This window comes from Oryx dammah, unplaced genomic scaffold (assembly GCF_014754425.2).
Source record: "Oryx dammah isolate SB20612 unplaced genomic scaffold, SCBI_Odam_1.1 HiC_scaffold_1, whole genome shotgun sequence".
Taxonomy (NCBI): domain Eukaryota; kingdom Metazoa; phylum Chordata; class Mammalia; order Artiodactyla; family Bovidae; genus Oryx; species Oryx dammah.
In genome coordinates this window covers 79,152,853-79,177,822 of record NW_024070185.1, presented here as the reverse complement: position 1 = coordinate 79,177,822, position 24,970 = coordinate 79,152,853, and the positions used below count along the sequence as shown (strand labels likewise).

Here is a 24,970-nt window from a genome sequence, read left to right as displayed (position 1 = left end):
TACAGTCCATGGGATCACAGAAGGTTGGACACGACTGAGAGACTAACACTTTTGAGGCAGATAAACAAGGCCTCCTGTGCAGATAGCTGAATCCCACCCAATGTAAGACACACAAAAAGTCAATTTGTGAAACGTCCAATTCATAGGGAGAGCCAAGAATCACAGGGACAAGCCAAGTACAAAAAAATACCAAGCGCCCAGTTATTTACCACAAATTAAGGATACAGAAGATAAGAAAGAGAACCAGCAGGACAAGCCTGGACAGGCTCCACAGAAGGCTGCAGGCCACCACTGGCCAGCTCACTTTGCATTTGCTTTTTGGTTCTCCAGATTAAAACTTCTCTCTAAGGCAGGTAATTTTTTTTTTAGTTTTAAAAAATATGTTTTTATTGCCCGCCCAGCGTGGGCCAGATGGAGGTGGCTCAGGGTTGGCGGGCGAGGGCACTGGCCTTCACGGGCCTGCATCCTCCTCCGGGCAGGCTAGGTGCACTCACAGGCCAGTCAGGACCCAGCCCCCACAAGGCTGCAGGCAAAAGGCAGGCTGCGCAATGACTGTGAGCCCCTCCCCATGGGCGCCTAGGTTCTAGATGAAATTAAAGGGCATACTGGGCCTTGGGGAAGGAGCACTGGAGACTCAAGAATGTTGGGAGTATGGACCCAGCAGGACTCTGGATCCTGCTCCACTGTTTCTCCATCTGACTTTGTCCAGTGGGTGCAAAATTTAAAAAAAAAACACAAAAAACTTTTTTTTCAATTATATACCTCAAAGAATGTTGCTTCTGAAGATAAGCCCTACAAGGATGGTCCATCTTAACTGGTACCATTCATAAAACTGGATATATTCATTCAGTGCCCCAACCATGTTTAGCAAAACCAAGGGACCTGATGTTTCTATACCACAGCTAGGCTTACCTTGCCTGTCCCCAACTGCATGTGCCAAGCTCTTCTATCTCTCTGTGTCAGGGAAGGGGTGGGGAGGAAAGCGAGATGATAAAGCTTCATCCTGGAAAATATTCCACTTGTTCAAATTCAGTTTCTCTGCCAAACAATGGAATCAGCTGCCTGAAGCTGGTGACGAGGCACATCTGACAGGTGTCCAAACTTTGCAGTACTAAAAGGGTCACTGTAACTATCTTCCCTCTATTCCAAAGGCAGCGTGACTTACATGGCAAAGAAGTGCCGAGAACAGGGTCTTGAGCACTCTTTTTATAGATTTTTCACCAAATGGGGTGACACGTGAGGACTCCACTCTGATGGTGCAATGTGGGAAAAGAGACATCAGGAGGAAAACAAGAGCAGAGTTGCCTTAGGTCAGGCAGGCCTTGTCCTGAGCACATGGTACCACTGCAATTATGGTTTAAAAAGAGGTGTAAGCTGGCTAGGGAAGGGGAAGGAAATAAACCTATTGTTATCCAAAGAAAGGGGAGCTCCTGAGGACATTTTGGTGGAAATTTCTGGCACTACGAACAGCAGTTCACGTGCTGATTCTCAACATCGAGTGGCAAAAACAACACTTAGAAAGACAATTTCTATATCCACATCTAAGGTATATAGCAGAAACCCTGGCAGGCTCTGGTTTCAGTTAACGGATTTATGTAGCAGTAACATAATATTTTTAAGATAACAAATAACCTACTAATGTTTTTTTGACTTACCAAATATCTAAGAACAGTTCCTCTGGGTATCAGGTGCAACTCAGCATTTACAGCTTCAGCAGTTAGCTATGAAAAGTCCATACACCTACAGGGCCAATAGCTTTGTTTTTTTTAAAAGGAAGCAGTCTATTATATAATATTAGACTCAAAAGGTTGCAGCTTTTCAACACTCTTTTAGAGACAGAGACACATATTTCTGCTGCTTACCCATAAACCACAGATGGCAAAAAAAAAAAAAAAAATACTTTAAAGGAGGCAAAACAATTTAGAAAAACTTCTCAAAGTGGGGTGGAAAAATCAGAGCAGAATCAGCACAACCACTGATCTCTTCTCCCTCAAGCCACTCCTTCCATGTGCCTACGTATCCCTGACACAATTCTGTCCCATCACCTGAGCTGTCTTATCTACCCTCCCACACATATAGCCTAGTCTAAGACAGCAGTATGAGATGCTAGGCAGACACACAGAGAGGCAGTTCCAAGGGAAATCTGACCCTTTCCATCATGGGACCAAAAAAGGTACTGATTACCTCTCCTATGGAAAATTCTACACTGGGAGGGGGACAAGAACATGCTGGACTGAAGTAAGGTCTCAAAAATCCTGACAAATTTTGCAAGTTAAAAAGGGAAGGGGTGCGTGGTTCTGAATGTAGATAACAATGAGTGATGGAAAAATGGAAATTAGCTCATTGCTTATAAGTGAAAATTTACTCTGTCAACTGTCCTGAGATATTTAAAAACAAGTCCCACTCATCACATGATATCTGAGTAGGAATAATCAAAACAGTTTTAACTGAAAATGTGTCCTGCAAAAGTCCACACACAGAGCCAAATATTCCAGCTGAAAACCATCAGGCTTATGAATATCAGCACCATCAATATAAACTTTTCAAACACCAGTAATCAGCAGTTCACAGCATTCATTTGTTCAGATAATAAGTTCTTCATCCAAAGTTGAAGGTGTTTTTAAAGGGGAAAAAAACCAACCTTCTCCCCACCTCCTTCTCCTCCTGATGTCTCTGAACATAACATTATATTACTGAATAAAATTTCTCAAGGTCACAATTGAAATGTCAACAAGTAGGACACAAGGGAAAGATTCAGGGTCATTTCTCAGAGGTAAGCAACATTATACTTAAATGATCACACTGTGGTCTGTAAGCCACACGAGTGCTTAACATCACCTCCAAAAGACAGGAATGATAAATAAGAGTCACTAAGGATCACACCTGTCAGCTATCACAAGAGATTAATTATCAGCACATGACTGGTTTTGTTTTGTTTTGAACTAGGATTGAAAATGAGACCAAGTAGGTTACGGGTTTGGGCAAGCTCTGGGAGTTGGTGATGGACAGGGAAGCCTGGCGTGCTGCAGTCCATGGGGTTGCAAAGAGTCAGACACGATGAGCAACTGAACTGAACTGAACAGAACAGAACATTAAACCTAGAATGGGGATATGGCACTTCCTGTTTTACCTAAGAAAGATGTACTAGTTAGACAGTTATTTTGGTTAGATGATGTAGAAAAACCAAAGATCAATCACTTTTTCCTCTACTCTCTCCTAACTGTATATGTAAAGGAATTCATTTAAAATATTAACAAAGTAATAATTGTATTTATTATAAAAAATTATATTACCATGTAATCTCCTTCAAGGCTGAGGGATGATGCATTCTGTTGTGATAACTTATCACAACAAACCAAAGCAAAACAATCAGGTGTCACTTTCCACATAAAGATTTAAACAATCATACCCCAACCTTAAACCAGACAGACTAGTGATGGTTAATGAAATGAGAAGCTGTCCCTCATAGGGTGGCCTATTAGGTAGAGCCACAACGCTCACATATTCCAAGACGCAAAGGTTAAATAATAATGAAAGTGTTCTGTGAACTTTCTAAAAAGCTAAATTATTAACTTAGAGACTTGGGTAAAACTACAGCAGGTCCTAGCGCCATTCATAACCATGGGGCACAAGCCATTTGGAAAAGGCAAGAATGTCACACGCGTTGTCAAGTGCCCATGAGTGTTCTGAATGCCAAGGGTCAACCTCTGCATGGGTGAAAATGAAAACCCACCATGAAATGGTTACTGGTTACTCCTGACCACCCTGTCCAAGCAGGTATTAAGACAGATGGGCATTAGATGGCTACCTAAACCACTTCTCTTAAATATCAATGTTTCCTGGCTTCCAAAAAAAAGATAATCGCCAAATCCTAAGTAGTATGAAGAATATAATGAAAACAGTCCTGCTCAGGAGTCCAGGTCCATCCCTTGCTACCTACCAACCAGCTACCTCAAGAAAGCTACTGGACCTACAGTCTGATGAAATGAAACAAGAAGAAAGGACTCACTGACTTCTCAGCTTCTTCTAAGGTCTAATTGTCTAAGGGTCTTCGGCTGCCCTTCACCAACAAAAGCTCTTCCCCTCCCCTCTATCGGTAGGTAGCTTTCTTTGTCTCCTGATTAGAAATAAGTTTTTACACTAAAATCATGTTTTATTTCATGCATATAAAATGCAAGATTCGGTTAGGTTAGGTACACAAAACAACTGACTAGAATTAAAGGTGAAAGTTCATGACACATTCCCCGGCAGGGTGTCCCAGAAGTCAGACAACACAATCTTGACCTTGAGGTTCACCTCTCATCCCCCTACCACAGCATCTCTGAAGCCTCTCCCCTCCACCCCTCTCCTCAATGTACACACACACACACTCACACACTAATGCCTCAAGAAAATGCACTCTGCACTTCAGAGGTTACAAATTTGCTGGGAGACCAGAGGATATGTCTGACAATGGCACCTCTTCTGACATAATACCGCATTTGCAATTACTGAAATTAATCTGAGCATCCATCTCTGTAAGTTTATTGGTTTTTTCATGGCTTTACGGGGTGAGCCAATGCTATGGGGCTTTTAGGTTCCTAAGCAGCTGGGTGAGACACAAGCCTAAAGAATACAGAGGGGCCAAGAAAGCTGCTTCAATGTTCCCTGGCTTCTCCATCAATAAGCACCTCCATACCCTACATTCCTGGGGTATGCCCCACTAGGGTTCAGTGAGCTGAATTTCTGTGTTCCCAGGAGGTCCAGAGGCACATTCCGCATTCTCAGTGCTGGCAAGCAAGCATTCAGGCCAAACGCCACTCAGCACTGTCACCACACCCTCCCTTCACATTCTAGAAGACTATTATTAGATCTCCCTGAAATGCACAGAATTTTTAAATCCCTGACTGTTATCTCTAATAGGTATATTTGAACTTTATCTCTCTTAAAGCTTGGCTGCCTTTCCCATCAGAGCAAACATCTGAGGGGACAAGAAGGCAGAAATGAAGAGAGAAAACTCACAATCAGCGAGGTCCTACAGGATGATCTCACTAGTCAACCCCACGAGCCTTTGAGCCCCACTTCCAAGGAGAAAACATGCTTGGAGGTCTCTCCTTCCACCCTCACCCCCATCCCCATGAGACTGCCAGTATTCTTAAGACTGATTTCCGCCGTTCACAGTAAATCAACTGAAAGATGTACTCAGACTGTCAGGTTTATTATCAATACAGCTCCTTATGTTGATTAAAATGCTCATGGATTTTATGCCAAAATGAGAATGTTTTAACTTTGAATTATTATCTTCCAGTGACCATTCAAACAAATGTAGAATATGTAAGGCTCCGCTGTGTTTTGTTTAAAACTCATCTTGTGCTTGGAAATTTTGGCTGCTGTGCACACTACTGTTCATCCAGAGAATGCAAAAGCGAAGCAGCTCTTATTTGGATGAGCTGCAGTCTTTAATATCCTGTTTATCCCCACCAGTCATCACTTACTGAGGGTCATATACATGTAAATATATATGGGGTGTTCATGACGCTTAATGAATATTAATCCATTCATTCATTCAATCAGCAAGCATTTATTGAGCACCCAGTATCACACATCTAATTAGGCATAAGAAATAAAAAGTGATGAGAAAGTCCAAGGCCACAACCTTGTGACACGTTGTGGGGAAAGCAGACAATCAAACAAGTAATGAGTATGCACTGTGGTAAATGCTGTAATGAGGAAAAGAGGTTATTAAAAATAATATCTAGGGCAGTGACTATGTATCCGATGTTTACAGCCACTGCCTCCAATTCTCACAACATCCTGCAAAAGTAGGTATCTTCCCACTTTCCGGTGTACCAGACTGTCCCATGCTAAACACTGCCTCTCCATCTGTGTCAGCATCCACAACATCGTTTGCATCTCAAATCCCCATTCTGGTCTCAATATTGTACCTGCAGGCCTGCATTAACTTATTCAGGCATCGATCAAATTTTTGCCCGGAATTATAAAGCACATTGTACACCTTGGGGAGAAAAGAGACCAGAACACACTCTAAAGGAACTTTCAAGTCGGCTACATGGAGTAATACAAGAACATTAATAACACAAAGCAAAGATGGAGCATGGACTGGGCAGCCTGTGGTCATGATCAGTGGAGTGCTTCAGACAAGCCATTTGGCTTCTGAAAGGGAGAGATCATTGTGGAGAGATTTATTCAGGAGGTAGGACCAAGGTCTTAAGATCACATAAGGTCAGACTAGAAGAGAAACAAGGCCAGTCCTTAGGAAGGCAGTGTTCAGAGAGGTGCCCGGAAGGCTCACAGATTAGGCTGAACCAAAGCCAGGGGTGAAACTGGAGCCTGATGGTGGGACAAGCCAGACTTCAGCTGCCCCAAGCGCCCACTGATAAGAGATGCTAAGGCACCTGGGGCATTAAAATGACCCAGTGTAACAGCACATGCAGAAATCCACATTTGCAAGAACTCCTCCCAGAAACCACTACACATGACAGAAGCAGTTCTTCATTCCACCTCCTGGGATAGAGGCTGAGACCCAGAGGACCTCCTGGAGTCAACAGAGGTCACCAAACAATACTCTAATAATGAAGTCCTTTTCACTGCAGGCGCTTGTCTCCACTTGACTTCAAGGCCAGAGCTGCATTATTCAGAATCAGAGTAGAGAGGCTGAGGGCCGTCAGCAATGGGTCTTCCTCACGGCCCTTTACCCACAGGCCCTTCCCCAAATTGGTAAACAGACACTGAAAAGAATATCGGATTGCAAACCAAGTTATTAGCGTGCCTGGAATACTCACGTCTCAACCAAGTTCTGCTGATGATATCTTTGTTTGTTTAACTCCTGACCGCTGATAAAATATTTTTACATGTCTTAGATTACTTGATACTCACAACAGTCATGAAATAAGCACTAGGCCTCTAATTTAATAGATGAAGATCCTGAAGGTCAGGGAGGATAAGTGACCTATTCAAAGTTATAAAGCTACTGAGCTATAGAGACAATTTTGGATCAGACTATCTGTCCAGTGGTCTGTCTGCTCTGTCACTACTGCAGATGATCATAATACTTCATAAAGCTTTTTAGAGCTGACAAAGAGTTTTTATGGTAGTCCCGGCACTATACACACTAATATACACAGATGGAGACACACACACTCTCACCCTTGTACATACAAACTCTTGTTTTCATAAAAGTAAAGTGACAATAGTAATAATCATAATACTATATTCTACTTGTTAAAAAACCCATCTTTCCTCCTCTAGCAATGGACTTTTCTCAGCTCATTTATAAGGTGAAGAAGAAGTGAAGTTGCTCAGTCGTGTCAGACTCTTTGTGACCCCATGGACTATAGTGTATCAGGCTCCTCCGTCCATGGGATTTTCTAGGCAAGAGTACTGGAGTGGGTTGCCATTTCCTTCTCTAGGGGATCTTCCCTATCCAGGGATCGAACCCCGGTCTCCCACATTGTGGGCAGATGCTTTATCCTCTAAGCCACCAGAGAAGCCCTTTATAAGGTGAGTAGCTATTATTTAGATTACTGCTAAAGATACATGGGTGAAGTCTTAAATCCTAGATGTTGGCCTATTTGTAACTCATCCTTAGAACAACCTTGCTTTTGTGTTAAATATCTGCCTGTTTCCATTTTGCAACACTAAGCTCTTGCCTCCACTCCTAATCTCCTGGCAGTGACACACAAAGTAGCATCTTTCCCAAATGTCCATCTTATGCCTGCATTTGTTTTCAGGAAGTGGCAATTTCCCAGCAGACATAAAATTCACAGGACTTGAAAAAAACTTCAAAAAAAAAAAAAAATCCAACTATTTACCACATTTTTAGACAAAAACAAAAGACCTATTAGACAGATGGGCACGTATACTTTTTTTTCAAAATTCCCAACTCCCAGTTTTTCAGAGCACTTCTTCGTAATTCATAGGTCACACAAATTAAAATTCTCAGTAAACAATTTGTCAGTTAGTCTTGCACAGTGGGGAGAAAATTATACACAGAAATGTAGAACGAGCCAGAATCAAAGCCAAGTGCTAGTGACAAATGAGCAAACCACTTCCCATAGCAGAGGCAGAGGGCCTGTCATCACACCCACGAAATAAAGGATCACAAACTCCCCCATCAGCCACTGGGAGTCCTCATTTTTTGTTTTTCCTTCTCATCACACATAATTCTATCAAAAGATCTTCATGAAAATAAGGTCAGCATATTTAATCTATAAAGCAGTCACCTCACCTACTTTTAATCATCTCTCTTTATGAGAGAATTTATATAATCAGGCCACACTACACAAACAGAATTTAAATATACTTTTTCACCTTTCTCCCCTGCTCCCAAAGGAAAACTCCATGTACCACTCATCTTGCTAAAAACCACAGGAATAAAGTGACTTAATTCTAGTTAAACCAAGTATTTCAACCACATACTCTTAAACCTTAATCTTAAACATATCCACGAAATGTGATTTTTGAGAGCTTTCCTTCTTACTCATTCAGTAAATCTCCAGTATACAATAAACTTCCCCTAAGCACAAGCTCCCAGTGATGTTCTTAGTTCATACTAAATGTATACAGAAATATTTTATATAATAACTTTAAAAACATTGCTTTTAGCCTGAACTATTACTTGAGCTTGAAAAATATTTTAAACTCAACTTCAGTTCTCATAAGGTAATCTAGGGTGTGGGTGTTTTTTAATTTCCTTTTCATGGGGAAAAAGGAAGCACGGAATCAGACAACAGATGTATATGGAAAAACACATATTTTGATACACATATTAAATAAAGACATACTTTTTTTGTTTGTTTAAAGATTCTTCTGTCTACTTGACTCACAATACAAATAAACCACAGTCAAAGTCCTTATGCTGAATTTAAATTAAGGTGTGAAACTTGGGTTTTCTGCTGAAGTCAGACCAGAGCACAACCCATTTTGTTAAATCCCCAGTCAAGAGGAGACCCATCCGGCCCTTCCATGTCCCCAAAGAAACGGTTCTTTGTTCACCTGGAACTGAAAGGCTCCACTTTCAGAATCACAGCTCCTGCAGCAATGGAAGTATGCTTTGAATCCAGATAGCCATATTAGACTCGCCATCAGGGATTTGTTAAAAATTTAACATCTTGAAAGAAAGCAAAGCAAGCAACCGCTGACACCAACTGGGTAATTAAACTGCTGGTTCAAGGAAGTTTCAAAATCTAAATCCAACATCAACATCTGGTAAGTCTTCATGTGTGACCTACCAATATTTGTGCATGCATGTTACTCCGAAAATTCATAAAGAGGGAAAGTGTTAAGCTTTTAAAAGCCTATTAATTGGTTTGTTCTCTCTATCTGAATCACACATAAGCAGCTAACTCCAGTTCCAACTACGCATCAGCTTTTGCCTCATTGTCTCAGAAGGGCAAAAGCTGACAAGAGTTACTGAAGACAATTAAATCTGTTCTTGTCCAGGGTTCTCCATCAATACTGCATCATAATCTAACACTGAAATTGCCTCTTCACCCCCAACCCCTTGGATGAGGTAGTTTATTTCTAGTCCCTAGTCCTTGCTAGGTTAGTAACTCTTTTCTCTATAATTTGCACATCTCCTAGAAAGGCGAGGGAGACATCTGAATTCAAACTCCATTTGCTTACCTCCCGCTACCCGCAATATTATGCATTCCCACCATCCAGAAACTTGAGCTTTCGGCACCCCACCCCACCTGCCCCGTACCTGCCAAGTTCCTCGCCGGTGTCGTAGTAATCATCCACGTTTTCCTGCCTGAACACGGTCATGATAAACTGTCACGCGTCACCAAAGCCCAGCGCACTTCAGCTCCGCTTCCCAAACCATCACCACCACTCCTGCGCCTCCGTGGGCCCCTCATGCATCAGTCAGCAGTCCTTTAAAAAAAAAAAAGGCAATATAATAATAAAATGACAACCCCAAAAGGAAGTACCCTTCCCCTGGGCTTATTCTAGCTCGCTGAAGACCACCTCTCCGGAGCTGCCCCACCCCGCCGGGTGGAGAGGAGCACTCTTTGTTAAACCCCAGCATAGGGATGCCCCCAGCCTAGCATCGCTGGCGCACTCGTGTGGCCCGGCACCGCGGCACCCCAAGGTCCGAGTCTCCGAAAGCAAAGCGCGGAGCACCGATCAGCACCCGCTCCGGAAGTCGCTGGCCTCCCCGCCTCCTCTTTCTATGCACACACGCCCACCCAGCTCCCCACCTCCAGGGGCGCCGCGGAAGAATGAAGCCCTCGCCCGGGCGGAAAGCGCCTGGCTGGAAGCATCCCTCTCCTGCCAGCAGCAGCCGTGCAGCCCCCGGGCCACCTCTCGGCGCCCGCAGTTCCCCGGCCGCCACGGCCACCTCCTCTCTTCCCTCGAGCCAAGCTGTCCCCAGAGGCACATTCCTGGCGACTCCCGCTCCGTTACCCAGCCGACCCGGCGTGCGGCCGCCCGGGGGAGCAAGGGAGGGAAGGGAGCGGCCGAGGGAGGCGCGGCCACCGGCTTCCAGTCTTCGCGCCCCGAACACAAAGCGCCCGGCCCGCGCCACCTGTTCCCATCCGGCCCGCGGGGCTGGGGGAACCTCCTGGTGGCGATCCCACTTCTCCCCTCAGCCAAGTTTACCCTGCCTCGGCCTTCCCTGTTGTCTTGGGCGCTGCCCGGGCAAACCTCGTCGTGCCGCGGCCGCGAAAGCCAAAGCAGGCTGCGGGGCTCGGGAGGAGCAGAGTCGCGCGCGGCCACTTACCCGGGCGCCCGGGAGCTGCCCGGGTCCTTCCCGGGCGCTGTCGGAGGCCGACGGTAGGCGCCAGCGCCCGAGACGAGCTGGGCGGCGGCGGGAGTGCAAGGAAGCTGAGAGTGGGGACGCGGATCCCACGCGTTCGCCCGGCGTCGGCTCGGCCTGGCTCTCCCGCTCCGGCTCCGGAGCAGCCCCGCGGCTCCTCGCCGCCTTCCGGGCGGAGGGCTGCCGACAGGCGGCCAATAGGGACCCCGCGGGCGGGCTGGCGACACGGCCCACCCACCTCCGAGCTGCCCGGCCGGGCCGGCGCTGCAGCTGCTGCGCTGCGCTGGCTGCTCCTCCCCGCTCGGCTCTTGGGGCTCGCTGGCGCGCTCTACCGCGCACACCCCCACACCAACCCACTCACCCTACACCCGCGCAGAGAGCGGTCGCGCGCAACGTGGGTGCCCCACCTGTGACAAGCGGCTACGCTGCCCTCTTCCGCTAGGATCCAGAGGAATGCGATTCCTTCCTCTTGCAAAGGTGTTTTGAGCCCCCAGCGTGGGCCAGGCACGGTGCTTGGCTCCGGAAAATTACAACAGACCATAATAAGTTTTTAAAAATCTCTGCCCTTCTGAAACTTACATTTTGGCAGAGAAACTAGACAATAAGTATGTAAACAAATAAATGAGATCATTTTAGAAAGGATGGGTTCTGTGGAGACAATACTGACGGATAACACGATAAATAATGACAAGAAAGGAACAGACCTCATTAGGAGTTTCTCTACGGGACTGGTGTTTTGAGCTGAGATCTGGACTGTGAAAAGATGAAACCAAAGAATAAAGTTTGGGGTATCAGAGGCCCAATGTAACAGCAGAAACGAAAGGCTTATGTGTGCAGTCCAATACGAATTGGTTATTGATGAGTTGAAATGTGGTTAGTCCAGAATTAGGTGTGCAAGAAGTGTGAAATACACATGGGATTCCAAGACATGGTATAGAAATAAGGATGAAAAATATTTCTTGAATATTTTTTATGTTAAATGCATGTTCAAATAATAGTATTTTGTACATATTGGGTTAAATAATATATATTATTAAAATTAATGTCACTTTTTACTTTTCAAAATGCAGGTATTATAAAATATGAGTACCTATGTGGCTTGCAGATATTTCTATGGACTGTGCTGGTCTTCTTAGAGATCCCATACCTACTGGAAATCCTTGTCCATTCTCTCTGCTTCTTACCCCAGGCCCCCACCAAGCCCTGAGATGTGAGAAACAGAAAGGATGTTTCCCTATAAGGACTGCTGTACCTGCAAGCTCAGTCATGTCTGACTTCATGTGACCCCATGGACTGTAGCCCGCCAGGCTCCTCTGTCCATGGGATTTCCCAGGCAAGAATACTGGAGTGGGTTGCAATTTCCTTCTTCAGGGGATCTTCCAGATGCAGGGATTGAGTCTTCTGAGTCTCCTGCATTGGCAGGCGGATTACTTTACCATTGAGCCTCCTGAGAAGTCCATAGGGACTGCTGGGACTCCTTAAACAGAGAAAAGCTCCTATTGGAAAAATCTACCTTACTGCTGAGAGTTACTAAAACTGGTATGTGAACACACTGAGAATTCAGCTCCATGTCATTGTTCAAATTTCCAGATTTTTCAAAATGAGATGATTTAAACTATCTGTGCTAAGTCTCTTCATTTGGGTCCGACTCTGTGCGACACCATGGTCTGTAGCCTGCCAGCTGTCCATGGGGATTCTCCAGGCAAAAATACTAGAGTGGGTTGCCATTTCCTTCTCCAAAACTCTCTTTAGTTCAACAGAAATTCTTGGGGTAAAAAAGAATACTCCTCAGATCTTATGTGAGATCCTCCTCTTAAAGAGCATTTCCTATAGTGACCCACAGAAAGGGCACACATTTATTATGACAGAATCAAGGGAAGATTCCAAACTGGGAGGCATTATCAATCTAAGTGATGGGTTTCAGAATTAACACAAAAGGATCTTGAGAGGTGAGAAATATAGGCAAAAATAACAAAAAGAGTGACTCATTTTGGGAAAATGCAATTGAATACATCTGTTGGCGGGAGGGATTAAAAACACAGACTTGAGTGCTTGTGGATGACTGCTCTAGGGGTAATATTTTCCCGCAAAATAAATAAATAAGTTTTCCAAAGCAGTGAGGAGAACTGGCTCTGTTTGGTGACCAGCATGTCTTCCCTACCCTATTGGACATGAGGATCACAGTGAATTTTCTAGAGTATTAAATAAAAGTACAGACTTGGGAGTCACACAGTTGGATCTAATATTAGCGGAACCATTTAATCCTAGCTGTGAATGACCCTGACTGTGTCCTTTACCTCTTAGTTTCATGTCTGCACTAATTTAGGCAAGCATTTTAGACAGGGAAATGTGCCCAAAATTCAGTGAAGAAGCTGAGTCCAATTCTCCTCCAAGAATATGAAGTAGCTGTGGTGGCTTGAGCTTAAGAAAATGTAGTAGAAGTTGACAGGGTGTAACATCCTTCTAAGGCCGGGTCATAAGGTTTTCGAGCTTCTGCCTAATCCTCTCTTATTCTCTCTCGCTCGCTCTTTCTCTCTCTTCCTCTTGCTCTTTCCACACACTCCAGAAGCCTCCAGCTGCCGTGGTTACACTGGGGCTGCCATGTGGAGGGACCATGTGGAGAGATCACAGAAAGAGAGAAGCCCAAAGAAGCCAGCTGTTCCAGCCCCACCCCCACTCTCAGCTATTTGTGCCTTCACAGCCCCAATTTTGGGAGCAGAATAAAGGACTGTTACCGTTCTAAGTCATTATTTTGGGGTGGTTTATTATGAGGCAATAGATAACTTATGTAAGAAAACTTAGCTCTTAATTTGTGCCAAATGATAATCAGACTAAATTATCCTCTTGCTTAATCTTCAAACAACTCTAAATTAATTGTTTTTTCCACTTTATGTTTAACCTTCTTAGTCTCAGTTTCATCACCTGCAAAATGGGAACAATAAATAGACCCTTGTGTTTTCCTCAGAGTTGCTGGAAGATTCTAAAGAGATGATGCATGAAACAAGGCTTTGTACATTATAAAATACATCAGAATGTTGGTATTATATCTTCTAACATATTCCAAGCAAGAAGAGCTCTTAGGGACATCTCTTTCAAGGAAGATGACAATACTACAATCCTGAAATTGTGAGATTCAATCTGGAAAGGACTTCCATGAAGAGAACTTGATTATGATATGGACTGTGACTTGTGATAATCATGATGATACCATTTAAAACAGACTCAAGTATAGAATTTAGGACATTATTTTACATCTGCATTAGTCAGGGTAAAATAACTGCTGCTAAAAACTCCACAGATCTTAGAGGTCTGATGCATTTAAAGGTTTATTTCTTGCACTCAGAACAGATACTTGCAGGAATTAGAGAAAGGGTTCCCCTCCACATAGGCATTCAAGGATCCAGGCTTCTGTCCTCTAATAGATCCATGATTCCTTGGTACACTGAGTTTCTCAGTTGATCCTTTTCATCTGTTGGCTGATGAGAGAAGAAAGAATTCAGAAAGGACTGCACTGAAGTTTTTTTAGGGGGTCAGGTTTGAAGTCTGAGGCTTAATAGTTTGTTAGAAAAGATGTTCTAATAGCAAAGAGAGTGGAATACACTAGCTCAGTTCAACTTTGGATTACTTTTTGTGACATGCCTTTGGCTTTTATCAAGGGCTAATATTTTTAAATGGCCACAGGAAGAATGTTTCTGCGCCTGTGGTTTCCCTGTTGAAGATATTGCCCATTATGTAGTTGAGTGCCTCTTATGTAGACAGTCACATGACTGACTCCAATTCTTTTCATCATTGAGCACTGAGAGAACTCATCACTTCTCTATGCTTTCTGACCAAATGACGTTTCTTTTTTGTGATAATGAAAATTACAGAGCTCACTTTGTTTTCCATTTTTCCCTGGCTTCCAGAAAGCACATAGCAGGATCAGAAAATATAATCCTCCAAGTAATGTCCAATTTGCTATACTCTCTGAATCAATCAATAAGCATTTATTGTCCAATATATATTAAATGCTAAGGATGCAAAGATAAAACATTCTCTGTCCTCCAGTAACTCAATCCAGTGAGGGAGACTAAAGAACAAAGGGACAATTCTATTAAGGTGTGGTTGTGTTAGATATAATCCATTTATTTCTCTAGATGTACTTTCTACGCTTCTCTACCTTTACAGGTCGCCAGGCTGGTTGTAAGAGTATTTTAATTCATTACCTTGTCCTCTGGTGGGTTTGGCCAATGAGGTACCAGGCATGGGGTGAAGGAGAAGGGAGGCAAAGGAGGCCAGGGTAATTATTGTCCTGCTTTTCTTACTGCAAGTTTGCCTTGGTCACTATCAAACAAAAGTCACTGCTCCTCACCAGGTAAAGTTTCTTTGTGATTGTCTCTGTACAGGTGTTATTGGTAACCACTCTCTCCCCTAGTTTCTTCAGACCTAGAACTGATGGCAGCTCCACATTACAGACCTGGAGTTCCTGCCTCGTCCTTCATGGCTCCTCTGTATCTCTTGCACACCTTGCTGAATCATCCTAATTTGAGTGTGCCATCTCTTTCCTCTGCAACCCCCACAGACTGCTGTGGAAACCCAAAGGGAGGGCACTTAATTCAGATAAAAAATGGGGATGGAGGGTGACAATGGGTGAATCTGAGGTTTCAGGGAAGTTTCCTGGGGGGAGCTGATGATCCTTCTAAAAACCTGTGAAAGCAGATGAAGAGCTAGCAGAATAAAGTGGTGGGTAATGAGGTGGTGGGTTGTGAGGTGGGATGGCTGGGAGAGAAGGACATCTAGGGAGAGGAGAACAGCGAGGGTGAAATCATGGATGTGAGGAAGATAATGGCTTGTTCAGGAATCTGTAAGTAACTAGAGTTTGGGCAGTGAAATATTCCAATGTAAGAGTAGCATGGGGAAGGGTCTTTTGCACTGTGTCCAGCACTTGGATAAGAGCAGAAAGGTAAACCAAGGGAGAGCTTGACAGTCTTGTCCATTGTGCTCAACACTTGGGTCTTTGCTCTGAAGACTCTTTGATACCCGGGGTGATTTGTGCTAACTTGGCACATCCTAGGAGACAGTGGGGAGAGAGAAACAATGAGAAACTTTAAGGAGGTAGAACTCAAGGGACTTGATACCAGAGGAAAAGGACAGAAGTTTGAGGTGCCCATGGGGCGTTTAGATAACATCCCTGTGGAGAAGGGTTCCTATGGGAGAACAGAGGTAATTCTTGTGTACACCATGGGAGATTTGAGCATGAGTGAGTCAGCTGAGCAGCTATGGGTTTTACTTGTATTTCTTGAGGTCAGAAAGAGTTCAGTTCAGTTCAGTCGCTCAGTCGTGTCCGATTTTTGCGACTCCATGAACCGCAGCACGCCAGGCCTCCTTGTCTATCACCGACTCCCAGAGTTCACCCAAACTCATGTTCATTGAGTCGGTGATGTCATCCAACCATGTCATCCTCTGTCGTCCCCTTCTCCTCCTGCCCTCAATCTTTCCCAGCATTAGGGTCTTTTCAAATGAGTCAGCTCTTCCCATCAGGTGGCCCACATATTGGAGTTTCAGCTTCATCAGTCCTTCCAATGAACACCCAGGACTGATCTCCTTCAGGATGGACTGGTTGAATCTCCTTGCAGTCCAAGGGACTCTCAAGAGTCTTCTCCAACACCACAGTTCAAAAGCATCAATTCTTTGGTGCTCAGCTTTCTTTATAGTCCAACTCTCACATCCATACATGACTACTGGAAAAGCCATAGCCTTGACTAGACGTACCTTTGTTGACAAAGTAATGTCTCTGCTTTTTAATATGCTGTCTAGCAGAAAGGGTTAGAGTGGTGAATTGAGACCTCATGAATATTGAGTGCCTCAAATGCCTCCTGTATGTACAATGCATTATAAATATTTGCTGTCTTCTTGGTCTAATAAGTTACTAACTTCCTTATCTGTGCTTAACACATCTTGTGAGTTTAATCCATCCCATTTGTTTTCTTGTTTTCTATAACAGAATTGAATATTCACAACCAAAATGTCGAATGCACATTGCACAACTCCTTCTGAGCTGTGAGATAAATGAAACACTTCTCTGACCCCTTCTCTCACCATTGCTCTAGACTCAGCCCCACATGCTCCTCAAACTTCATGTATCAAAGACTGACCTCATCTTCTCATCCCCCAAATAACTCATCCATCTGTATTTCAGCTCACATGGCAGCAATATCTACCTAATCACTTAACCCCAAATTTGGGTATTGCCCCAACTCTGTCCTTTTCCTTTGGTACCAAGTCCTATGAGTTCTACCTCCTTAAAGTTTCCCATTGTTTCTCTCTACCCACCATCTCCTAGGATGTGCCAAGTTAGCACAAATTACCCCGGGTATCAAAGAGTCTTCAGAGTGAAGACCCAAGTGCTGAGCACAATGGACAAGACCATTAAGCTCTCCCTTGGTTTACCTTTCTGCTCTTATCCAAGTGCTGGACACAGTGCAAAAGACCCTTCCCCTATCTACATTTTTGTAGTGCATAATTGTAAAGATTAGGACTTGCCATTACCTGCCTGGCCCTCTGCACTGGAGTTTAAGACCCCGAGTTTGAGACCCTATGTCATGCATTTTGCCTACTTGGCTATGCCTACTTTCCTTTGACTCAGTTTCTTTCCAATTTTCATTTACTTATTTTATGGTATTGAATGCTTTGCTGCTGCTGCTGCTAAGTCGCTTCAGTCATGTCCGATTCTGTGCGACCCCATAGACAGCAGCCCACCAGGTTCCCCCATCCCTGGGATTCTCCAGGCAAGAACACTGGAGTGGGTTGCCATTTCCTTCTCCAATAAATGAAAGTGAAAAGTGAAAGTGAAGTCGCTCAGTCGTGTCCGACCCCTAGCGACCCCATGGACTGCAGCCTACCAGGCTCCTCCATCCATGGGATTTTCCAAGCAAGAGTACTGGAGTGGGGCGCCATTGCCTTCTCCGGAATGCTTTGCTAACCTTCATTAAATCCTTTGTTAAAAAAAAAAAAAAAAACAAGCAGGATGTAAGCAAACTCATAGAAATCACTGACCAGTGTATGAAAGGCCATAAGAGATTATAAATGTCTCCAGATACAGGCTTACTTTGGTCCCTAGCCTGATTTCTTTTATGCGTGGCCCAGTCTCTTTTAGGTTCAGACACTGGCTGGAGCAAAAGATTGGTAACACTGAATCACTGAACAGCACTCATAAAACTCATGGCCCAGAATGTCAGCCATGTTCTTAACTAGAGGTGCATAGAACTGTGTCTAAGCACTGTACGTGTCACTCATTTCACTGTTAAATGCAAATATAGCATTCGTATAACTCCTTATCGCTCCATAGAGTTCCTGCTGTTGGATTTTTAGTGCAGTTAGCCACCAGATTATACAGCATTTCCCCATTTGGATACAATGGATAAAGTTGGGACCATATCCATTTGGATATAGAGGGAAGGGAAAGAGTGGAACATTCAAGAGTTTCTGTTTTGTCAAACAAACTTAAAGCAAGACTGAAAGAAAAGTTACCCCTAAGGAGACACTTAATATTACTCTTCCATTAGAAGTGGGTGTACAAATCATAATTACAGGTAAAATCTAAGCTTACAGTCACATTGATTTAGTGAAGGTAATTTTATTTATTTTCTACTGTTTCTAATCTTTTTTTTCCCTCTATCAGTAACTAATAAACCTCTTTAAAATAATCAGATTTAATATCATTGTTTTATATTTATTTTCCTTTAAGAAAAAATTATGGTAAAAATATTTTACCAAATTCTTTTATTTTGGACACAGAGGTATTAAGTATTACAGGATGAGATTCAATATCAGTGAAAGCCTCCACGTTTCTTGGCATGGTTTCATGAAATACAGGTCCCATTACTCAAGCCAATGAAGTGATTTAAAGCCTTATTCATAGCAGTTTCGTAGGATTTATAGAAACATTGCTTTTTAAAAAAGACAAACGTCGTAAATTTTTCAAGAAGGTTTTGTCAGTCTGAAGATTTTAAAATAAAGCAATACTCTTTGACCCTTTCAATGCTATATTCTCATAAATCTACACACCTATAAAATTGATAGCTTTTGTTTACATAGACTTAATAAGTCCAAATATATTCTTTTTAAAAAGTTTCTTACAATGGGCATAATTTAACTTGTTGCTTAAGTATTTCCTCCATTTTCTCTTAACTTTAAGAAAGATTGAGATGATAAAAATTTCTGAGGAAATACTACTTAAGAACACTATACTGGATTTGTAACTTCTTAGGAATCCAGAATTACTTCTAATAGTTTCATACTCACTCATTCATTTAATTATTTATTGAGTCTTAAGGATAATGGTGAATAAGACAGAACCAGGGAGTAATGACTTAGAAGTAGCTACATTTTATATTTCTGTTTTAATAGAATCCTCTTAAAGAAAGGATCTACTTGGTTTTTCTGAAATTTCCTGTTTAAGATTCCTAGAAGAAATCTTCCCAATGGAGCTCTCCAACTACAATCGATAAGAGTAGTTCATAATCAAGTTTATACAATAAAAAAGACATAATAGCTGAAAATGTACCTCCCACCTCTTCTGTAGACCTTCACACCACTGCCATATCTCCAGTTTATTGCACTCTCTTAATATTTAAAAAACATAAGATTCCCACCCCTGATCCTACCCTAACTTTTTGCAAAGGTGGTTAAATTTTCAAATATTAACTAAATAGATTCTTCCATATATTAAAAATAATAATCACATCTAGGGAGAATTCCCTGGCAATACAGTTGTTAGGACTCCAAGGGGAATATGGGTTCAATCTCTGATCAGGTAATAAAGATCTGGTTTGCTGCGAGGTGTGACCAAAAAGAAAATTACATTTCGGTTGACTTAAATATGTCTTCAGTGACTTAAATATGTCTTTTTAAAATGAGTTTTGCCCTCTTGATTTGCCAAGTCAAATATTTTTCAAATATTTGATTAAATATTTGATTTATTTAAATTTTTAAAATACTTACAGACTCCTTGAGTGTTAAAAGTCCATGTTTTGTATCTTTAAGAAGATCTCAAAAAGTTAGTACTAAAAAAGAGTGATGGGCTTCCCTCGTGGCTCAGCTGGTAAAGAATCACCCAATGTGGGAGACCTGGGTTCAGTCCCTGGGTTGGGAAGCTTCCCTGGAGAAGAGAAAGGCTACCCACTCCAGTATTCTGGCTTGCAAAATTCTATGAGCTGTATAGTCTATGGGGTCACAAACAGTCAGGCACGACTGAACGACTTTCACTTCACGCACATAATGGGAGTGAAACTTTGGATTAATGGCCTTTTAGCTACAATGATGTTCGGATATACAAACAGTCTTTGCTTTTAAGCAAAAAGCATTTGAGGAAACTAGAACATCGTGCAACCCATGGTGTAAACATATAGTGCTTTTCCACGGGAAGAATGCAATAACTGGAGGTTGTACTACTGACCAAGGGTTTGGCATGATATAAAACATGGCAGTAAACAAAAATATGTTATAACAATCAAGGATCAGCAGCAATGACTCTATGAAGATACAAAACAGCAAAATTATGTTCCAAGCCTAATAAAATGGGCATAAATGCACTGTAGACATCACCACAGCACTCCACTGTTACAGATACTTGTGTGTATACATATGTATGTCACATGAAATGCATTTCATAGTATCATAAATTCTAGTTAAAATAGTATGCTGAATAAAACATGCATTAATTAAACAGTTCATCAATAATAATCATGCTTATTTTCTAAGTTTGGAAGGACTTTAGAGAGATCATTGGCACGGACCAGGTTTCTAATATCTGTTCAAGAAGGTTTAAGATGATTCCCCTTTCTCTCTTGGAAAAGTTCCTTAAAACAGTGAGAAGCTTTGGAATTCATCAGTGCTGCTTCAAAGGATGGTATGAAGTTATCAACATGTGTTACTTGTTGACATCAATGGCTACTACACTGAGAAGTAATTTTTTAAGGATCTCAAGTTTGACCAAACATCTCTTCTTCACTGTTTGCTGCATCATCAATTTATTTACAAACTGTTTATCATGAAATAAAAGGAAAGCTCCCAGAAAAGAATACAGAACAACATTTCCAGTTCACTAGAAAACCTTGAACTTATAATAATAGTTTTATGTATTCTAACAGAGTTAATCAAGAAAGGCATATGACACAATCTGAGCAACCTGAACTCTTTCCTTGTTTTCTAACATAAGCCATGCAGTGAAAGCAAAAAGACATTTTGAACTTGACTGTATGGCAAATAAGAAACCTTAAAACCCTGTAGCTATGAGTTATGAGAAACACTAATAACACACACAAAAAATCATTTAAATGTTCATCTGCAGCTGAAAGAAAGTGAGGAAGAAAAAAAAAACAAAAAGAAAAGATAAAGCTACTAAAATTTAAAAAATAAATGATAAAAATGAACCCTGACAGCACTAGAGATGGATGTCAGTCTCAGGAATATAAAGGGTTAGACTTTTAATACTCAAATGGGACAGTAGTTGAGACTTTGGGCAGTTTTAGATAAAATACTCTTCAAGAGATCAAACCTTCAGTAAGAGATGAACTAGATAGAAGCCTACCCTCTTACATGGGCGGATGACATAAAGCTGATCTGCCACAAGGTGTGTGGGAATTTGTAACTTTAAGTCTCCTCCTCACATGAAATTGAGTTTAAAATTGACACTTTGTGTTGATCCAGAATCACTTATGTCAGGAAAGTGGTCCTGAACTGGTAAAATCCACTGAAGAGACCTGGCCTCATCCCCACCCCAGGGAGGATACCCAAGTCTCACTGAAGATGAGTTCACAATCAAAAGCTATAAAACTCTCCAAGAACCAGTGCAACAGAATTAAGAATCACTAGGCTTAGTCATGACTTCTCTGGTGGATGAGATGGTAAAGAATCTGCCTGCAAAGTGGGAAACCTGGGTTTGGTCCCTGGGTCAGGAAGATCCCCTGGAGAAGGGAATGGGCACCCACTCCAGTATCCTTGCTTGGAGAATTTCATGGACAGAGGAGCCTGGTGAGCCACATACAATCCATGGGGTCTCAAAGAGTTGGACACCACTGAATGACTAACACTTTCACTACTTTTCAGACTTAATCAATGAGGGGAACAACCTCTCTCCCAAGAAATTTAGCTAATGGGATAATTGGATAGAGATTAGAAAGTAAGAATGTTAAAAAATGACTAAAGACATTGAAGAAAGACTCAGACTTTAAAAGTACAAAAGGACACAAATGGAAAAGGGTTGCTAGATGACTGCCAGGCAGTAGGGAATGCACAAACTTCCGTACTAAAAGAGATGAAAAGTGGGAGCTGTGGGTCTTACATGTTTGATTTAATCACGTCATCCTCCAAACACTGCATTCAGCTGCCACATTCTTAAAAATTGCATCTGCTTTTTCAAGGTAAGAGTGGGGTGGAAGGATATCAGTCCTGAAGGAGAAATAATAGATTTGTGTGGCTAAAAAGTAGACCAGAGGGAATTCCCTGGCAGTCCAGCAGTTAGAACTCCACACTTTTACTGCCCAGTGCAGAGGTTCAATCCCTGGTTAGGGAACAAAGATCCTTTTGCACAAACTGCAAAGTGCTACCCCAAAAAATATATGTAGACCAGAAATCCTTATGGAATTAGTTAGTGATTGCAAATTCTTACTGGGACCACCATAATGCATTTGAGCAATTTTGACATTTTAAAAACCATAAGGCATTTTTTGTCATCACCTTGAAAAGTATTTATGTTTGGCCACATTTCAGCAGGTTACACTTCAGACTCCTATTTTTTTCCCTCTCAATATCAGTTGGAACATTGTTCTAACCTGTTCACCTGTCTTTCTGAGCATTTCAGGGTATTGATATGGAAGACTCTAGAAGGGAGAACTTTGCAGAAGAAGCACAAGGTCAGACTTGAGGAGATCTGAGTTTTATCATTTACTGTGCCACTAACATTGCCATGGGGCCCTGTGCAAGTCACTTAATAGCTCCCAATGTCAGTTTCTCTCTCTTTTATATATGAAAGCTTTGTGCCAGACAGGAAATGTAAGTAGGTAACGTAGCAAACAAAATACATGTGTGGACCAGATTCCACTGATGTGTACTGCATGACTGACTGGGTTAAGTTTTTTTTAAAGACTTTATTTTTTAGAGCAGTTTAATTGGGAGATTTTAGGGGACGTGTACAAAGATCTCCCGTATAGCTGCTGCCCCGTACATGTACAGCCTCCCCTATTATCAACACCATCAACGTCTTGCACCAGAGTGGTGCCTTTGTCACACTGACGAACTTATCTTGACACAACATCACTCAAAGCTCCTCGCTTACATTAGGCTTCATTCTTGTTGTACATTCTATGAAAGTGAAAGTGTTAGTCCTCAGTTGTGTCTGACTCTTTGAGACCCCATGCACTATAGCCCTCCAGGTTCCTCTGTCCGTGGGATTCCCGAGGCAAGAATACTGGAGTGGGTAACCATTCCCTTCTCCAGGGTATCTTTCCTACCCAGGGATTGAACCCAGGTCTCCTGCACTGCAGGCAGATTCTTTACCATCTGAGCCGCCTGGAACAAATTGATAATGACACGTATCTACTATTATGGTATCATACAGAGTAGTTTCACTGCTGTTAAGATCTTTTGTGCTTTGAGTATTCATCATCCCCATGCCCCACTCCCCATCCCCGAAACCACCATCATTTTACTGTCTTCATAGTTTTATCTTTTCCAGAGTGTCACTTATGTGGAATTATACAGTAGGCATCCTTTTCGAATTGACTTCTTTCACTTAAGAGTATGTTTTTAACTTTCCACCATGTCTCATCATGGCTGGATAACTCACTTCTTTTCAGCAGTGAATAACCTTCCGTGGTCTGTCTGTGCCACAGTTTAGTCATCACATTCTGAGGACATCTTTGTTTCTTTAAGTTTTGGCAAATTATGAACAAAGTTGCTATAAACATCCACGTGCTGGTGCTTGTGTGGACATAAGTTTTCAACTGGATGTTGGTGGGGGTTGGCTCTAAAGACTGAGTAACACGGTTACTGGATCCTGTTTAATTTTGTAAGACACTGTGAAGCTGTCTTTCAGAGTTGTTCCATTTTGCATTTGAAGTAGTAATGAATGAGAGTTCCTGTTACTCCATATTCTCACCAGCATCTAATGTTGTCAGTGTTGGAATTTTAGTTATTCTGATAGCTGTGTAGTGGTACCTTGTTGCTTTAATTTGCATTCCCTGCTGACAAATGATATAGAGATCTTTTCATATGCTTATTTTCCATCTACATATATTTTTTAATTGCTTATTTATTTATTTTGACTGAACTGAGTCATTGTTGTTGCACTCCGGCTTTCTCTAGTTACGAGCCGAGCGAGTAGAGGCTACTCCTCATTGTGGTGGGCAGGCTTCTTCTCACAATGGCTTCTCTGTTGCAAAGCACAGGCTGTAGGGCTCATGGGCTTTAGTAGTTGTGCTGAATATTGGAATACTGGAGTGGACTGCCATGCCCTCCACCAGGAGATATTCTCAGACCAGGTATCAAACCCATGTCCCCTGCATTGGCAGGCAGATTCGTATCCACTGTACCACTAAGGAAGTCATTCTTTTTTTTTTATTTAATTTTTAAATTTTATATTGGAGTATAGTTGATTTACAATGCTGTGTTAGTTTCAGATGTGCAGCAAAGTGACTCTGTCATACAAATGCATACATATCCATATATCTATTCTTATCATATTCTTTTCCCATATCAGTTATTATAGAATACTGAGTAGCGTTCCCTCTGTTGATTAGAACTCCCCCTAGAATTCCCTCCTACCTATACGGTAGGTCCTTGTTGACTATCTATTTTGTATAGATAGTGTATATATGTAAATGTATATCTTCTTTGATGAGATGTCTTAAAGGTCTTAGAGTTTCCCTGGTGACTCAGTGGTAAAGAATATGCAGTGTGTATATGTTAATGTATACTTTCTTTGATGAAGTGTCTTAAAGGTCTTAGAGTTTCCCTGGTGACTCAGTAGTAAACAATCCCCCTGCCAGTGCAGAAGACCCTGGTTTGATCGCTTGGTTGGGAAGGTCACCTGGTATAGGGCATGGCAACCCTCTCCAGTGTTCTTGCCTGGAAAACCCATGGACAGAAGAGCTGGTGGGCTACAGTCTACAGGGTCACAAAGAGTCAGACATGACTAAGCACGTAAACACACTTTAAGGTCTTTGGCACGTTTCA

General features: G+C 42.3%; 1 protein-coding gene across 2 annotated transcripts in view; it reads right to left on the bottom strand.

Annotated features, from left to right (window-relative positions):
* Positions 1-10,103, bottom strand: part of DAPK1 (death associated protein kinase 1) — a 205,461-nt gene extending 195,358 nt beyond the window's left edge. For both annotated transcript variants that reach the window (XM_040245074.1, XM_040245069.1), the window contains exon 1: positions 9,704-10,103. In XM_040245074.1, the coding sequence (XP_040101008.1) occupies positions 9,704-9,765 (62 nt within the window). In that variant the 5' untranslated portion in view covers positions 9,766-10,103. The remainder of the gene's footprint in view (positions 1-9,703) is intronic.
* Between the last annotated feature and the right edge of the window lie 14,867 nt (positions 10,104-24,970).